Genomic DNA, 5,282 nt, shown 5'->3' with positions numbered 1-5,282 from the left:
TTTTTTAAGATGGTCTTTGACATCATTTAAACCATATACAATCTGTATATGAATTCTGTAATGTCTTGTAGCCTGCTGAACATATTGTACTCTTAATATTGCTTTCTTACTTCCTGTCAAGTTTTTGGGTTCCTTAGTGCTTTGAATGTAATTTGATTCAACAGACAAATACCAATTGTAGGTAAACTGTGTGAATATTTTTACCCTTTTCATTCCTGCATACCTGTAACATCTTATTTGTCCTTGTACTGCAAAATTTTCATGAAGAGCTTTCTTAATAGTAAAAAGAAAAGGAGTACTTGTGGCACCTTAGAGACTAACCAGTTTATTTGAGCATGAGCTTTCGTGAGCTACAGCTCACTTCATCGGATGCATAGCATATCGTGGAAACTGCAGAAGACATTATATACACACAGAGACCTTTGTTTCATGGTCTCTGTGTGTATATAATGTCTTCTGCAGTTTCCACGATATGCTATGCATCCGATGAAGTGAGCTGTAGCTCACGAAAGCTCATGCTCAAATAAACTGGTTAGTCTCTAAGGTGCCACAAGTACTCCTTTTCTTTTTACGAATACAGACTAACACGGCTGTTACTCTGAAACCTTTCTTAATAGTGGTATTGTATTAAATCTGCAAGAAACTAAAATAACGGGCAATCTGTTGCCAAGTAGAGTGCTGCCTGGGACTACATTTTTAATCCTATTCCTGTCCTGTCCTGCAATACCCACTCCCATCCACAAAAACCTTAAATCCTGCAAGAGAGATTCCCCACTGTTACTAAAAAAGTCTTTATTTACATATATATAAAAAAGCATTCAAACACAATTTCTCCTACTGCAGGGCTCTACCTTATTTAATTTAAACTTGAACTTGCCATAGGAAACTTGTATATGGATATTTGAGGGGAATGACTGGGCCTACCTACTTTTCTAAGTGAAGCATCAAATCAGGATGTAGTAAAAGATCCTGTCAGTTACAGATTATCTTGTTTTTATTCAAAATGTATCTTTCCCCTGCAAAAAAGGGCAAACTAATACACAGTGCTAACTCAAATGTTAGTATCAATATTGCCAAAATCAAAACTTACTCATGGACTAACTTTGGAGTGACTTAAAGTATGTTCAGTGAATTTACTGGCACACTAGTCTTTTCTTAATGTTTAATTTTCTCATTTTTGCACCCACCTTGCCATGTAATGTGGTAAAAGAATGTTACTGAATAAAATTAAGTAAAAACCCTAATCTTAAACTAACTTGGTATTAATTCATTTACCATTGAATTAATGGGCCACATACCTGAAGCAGGCTACTTCTAATTAAAAGATGGACTTACACTCAGTATTTCCTTTCTTGGACTACAGCACTGCAAAAGGAGTTACCAGTAATTTTTGATATAAGAAAAAAGGTAGAAAGTATTGTCAAGCAGCAGCCTCTAACAATTAGTTTGGGTTAAACTTTGCTAAAAATTGTTGAAGTCCTTGCCATGCTAGCAGATGGTGTGAAGTTAACTTCACTATAAACCATTAAATGTGATACAAAAGAATGGGGAAGGCAAAGTACAACAATCATCTTACAACACTTGAAAAATAGAACTGCATTTTAATGTTAGGGTAAAGCAGAGTCCAGTCAGATGAAAAGAAATTGCTGTGTCTGATTCTAGTAATTCCAATCTGTTATCTAGTACACAGATGACTACTGTGTGAATAAAATTATCTCTCTGCTGTTGCCTGTATTTAGTATCCAAGTCTGCTTAAACCAGCTCTTCTTCCCTTTACTAAATGAATTACACATAGGGCTTGAGCTAGTATCACCTTTAGCTAGCAGTAGAATCAGAGCCACCTGTAGGAAAGGAAGGACATTGACAAAACAGCCAGGCATGTTATTACTTTGTCACCCTGTTAAAATGCCTGCCTCTTTTTAACATGGAGGAATCAATTTCAGTGATTACATTCCATCTGTGTACAAGTGATAGTAAAGTCTTACACATAAATGATGAGAGTAGCTCTGGCCAAATGCAAATACATGGCCTCAGTTTGGGTAACTTGTCAGCTGCATGATTGCCAAACCCCCTGCCCTCCAGATTTTATGCATTTAGTTTTTTGCCCCTAGAAGTTCCTTCTACCTTTTTTTAAAAGAAAAAGCCACCAGTGTAATACTTTACTAATGTACTATTTTCTCACTTAAATTGCTACTAAGCTGCTTTGAGCATTTATTTTGTACAAGTAGCAACTATGCAGGCAGCTTGCTTGTGGGTCTAACTGTCTGAGGTAAGTGTTTTGGATATTTTAAAGTCTTAAGGACTGGAGCAAGATAATGTAAGACAATTTCTGTCATGGCCATCCTGTACCACCCCCTTTCAAGTAAATACCACCACCAAACTGACAGTAAATTAATCTTGCTTAGCTGACAAGTGCTTAAGATATGGATTCTCAAACTTTCCCCACACATTGTGTAGGGTACCTGGATGCAGCAAGGTGTCATACCATCTGAGTTCCTTTGTAGGATCTAGGCCCCATTCTTCAAGTTTCATACTGATTTCCAATACTACTGCATTATGTTGAAGTGTATTTAGTCATTTTATAAAAATTTTCAGTTAGCTGTTCTGAGCAGCTTTTGTAAATCCTAAATTTGTGGATTAAGCAGCTTGATAAGTGGGCCATCAAGCTCTGTCTGGCAAAATGGTACCACTTCCTGGTCTGGACTATAGTGAAATTATAACTTTGCTCTAATTCTCATTTTAAATATTTGAGTGAGTGAAACCACTCTCTCTAATATGTTTTCACTTAACTGTAAGTCCACTGTAGCTGAGCAGAAACATTTTTACTGAAACCATTTTAATATTTCCATTAACATGTACACTTCCAAAAGCAACTATATATACACACACACACACACACAAAATACAAATTGATTATAAACAAATATACAAATTTTACACTCCAAAATGTTTGTTATACACAGACAGTAATGTGCAAAATTAGGGTGATTAGCCACTCAAACATGCCTATATAATTAAGGGAAAGAGAAGGAGTAGATTCTGATACAATTCAATTGTAGGAGCTAGGGGCATAAATTGAGTCCAAGATACTGGAAAATGCCCAACAGTCATTTTAAGTTATCTAGTTGGAAATTAGAATATGGTTCATATAAATTGCAGGGAAAAATTTACTACTCAATTCCACGTAACTGGCTTCCTCAGTCTTCACTGGGACACTCAGGGAAAGAACACAGACTCAGGTTGTAGCATGATTCCACCAACCAACCTAAGTATTAAAATGTATCCAAACTTAAGTGGTAAGTACAGTTAAATTGACTTGATATGTTCTGTACACCGCTGTAGTCACCACTGAAGGCATCTTTGATTACAGTAGTAGAATATGAAATGGATTCCAGATGTTCTAATTAATGCTTCATAAAATTACTGGAACAAGACAGTTGTTCAGATACTTGGTTGTAACTTCCAACGTATTACAAACTAGCCCATTGTATGTGGAATCATCTGTTATGGTGAGAGAGAGAGAGAGAGACACACACACACAAAAATAACCAGGGGCTGTGACAAGATGTGAAATTTGTAGCCATAACTCAAGTTTGTGCTTTCACTGAGGTAAATATTTAGGATCTCATTTTAAAGCAGCTAATTTAAATATCTGACTAGTGATCCACAAGATATAAATCTGCACACAAATATGTTCACATATGTAAAAAAGTAGTTGGTTTAAGAAAGCAATTTCCAAGCCAAAGAGAAAGAAACCACATGAAACCTACATTAAATAAATGTCCTGCAAAATTTTAATGCTAGGATGTGTCTCTGTAAGAACATGAGTGATCCCATAATGCTTCAACTCTTACATTTACAGAATTTAATATGCTTCAAGTTTAAGAAATTAGCATGAGTCCTAGGCCAGAAGCAAAGTGCTCACTCTTTTGCCCCTTACGTTCTTGTAACTGAGCTTCTGAAGATGTGTCTATACTTGCAATTACAGGTTGTGATTATAGCTCAAGTAGACATCCCCAGTCCAGCCAGTTTGGGTACTGGAGCAGTGAAGCTGCAGCAGGTGCTTCAGTCTGGGCTGTACAAACCTGCCCAGAACCCTGAGTAATTACTTGTGGAGCTAGTCCAGAGTGAAGCAGTTTCATTGCTGTTGTATTTGAGCTAGCTTCATTAAAGCTAGTTCAGGTATGTCGACTTAAGACTGCAACCACATCCTGTGATCACAGTATACATGTACCCTGACAGGAAACAGTGTTTCATAGGTGGCAGGCCAATAAAAGGCTACTCCACATCCTGCTGCATGTTACAGAGATGAATGCCAGAGTGTATATTTCATCCACACATGGAGAGTGACTGGTGGATCTGCAAATAATGCAGATCCACACTGCCAAAATCCTGTATAAGGAGAATATAATACACCTCCTGGTCTTAGCTGACCTGGGTCATTACACTGGTATCCTGACACAAGTGTTGATTTAGGGGCTAAGGAGCCCAGAGTAGTAAGTTCAAAATGCTATGCAAACATGTCTTTCAGTATAAAAACCAAAAATTAGATTCAAACTCCAAACAGATGTAGGAATAACTTGGGAAAAGAAGTTTCCTATATCTGGAAACTGCCCAGCACAACTACCACTGACTTTAGAGATTGCTGAGGGTGCTATGCACCATCCAGGAGCAAGATCCTAAAGTAACAAGATATTTTCAAGGAGAAACTCCAAGCAGGACTGAGTTTCAGCATAATGATAGAACTATTAGCAATATCATTAGTTTGTGGATTTTTGGCAGGGGAAAAGATTAAAATAGGTTGTTTACTACACGAACTCCTCTATGTGGGTCTTGTTGCTCAGTAACCATTTATAAACCTTTTAAAAGGCTTGGCCTCATTTTATGAATAATTATTTCTAAACATTTCCATGTGACTTAAGTAGTTAATATTTTTCCCCTCCATATTTTACTTTTCTGGCTGGAATTGTATACTGAAATCTATGTAAATCCATTTGCTTTCTTCACAAAAGCCAAAGATTATACAAATGTATAGTAAAGTTAACTCATTTTCCACGGTTACTGTAACATTTTGACTGACATTTTAAGGGGTAATAATTGTGTTTAGTATCTTAATAAAAGCCATCCAAAATCTTCGATAGTTCGTAAAATAAAAGATTTCATTTAATGATTATGTTGTTTGCAATCCAGGGAAGTAAGCAGAGGCTGTAGACTGTACTCCGGGTTTTGATGAAGTTAATGTTTTTGTTGATGTGGAGGATTTCGGATACTCTGCAAATGGG

The 5,282-nt window shown here is 36.7% G+C and overlaps 1 protein-coding gene across 2 annotated transcripts in view; it reads right to left on the bottom strand.

The window, feature by feature from the left end:
- Positions 1 to 2,819: 2,819 nt before the first annotated feature.
- Positions 2,820 to 5,282, bottom strand: part of SASS6 (SAS-6 centriolar assembly protein) — a 29,426-nt gene continuing 26,963 nt past the window's right edge. For both annotated transcript variants that reach the window (XM_037906928.2, XM_043521112.1), the window contains one exon: positions 2,820 to 5,271. In XM_037906928.2, coding sequence (XP_037762856.1) covers positions 5,171 to 5,271 — 101 coding nt within the window. In that variant the 3' untranslated portion in view covers positions 2,820 to 5,170. The remainder of the gene's footprint in view (positions 5,272 to 5,282) is intronic.

Source organism: Chelonia mydas, chromosome 8 (genome assembly GCF_015237465.2).
Source record: "Chelonia mydas isolate rCheMyd1 chromosome 8, rCheMyd1.pri.v2, whole genome shotgun sequence".
Classification (NCBI taxonomy): domain Eukaryota; kingdom Metazoa; phylum Chordata; order Testudines; family Cheloniidae; genus Chelonia; species Chelonia mydas.
Note: the sequence above shows the minus strand (reverse complement) of the source record. Positions and strands in the feature narration are given on the sequence as shown.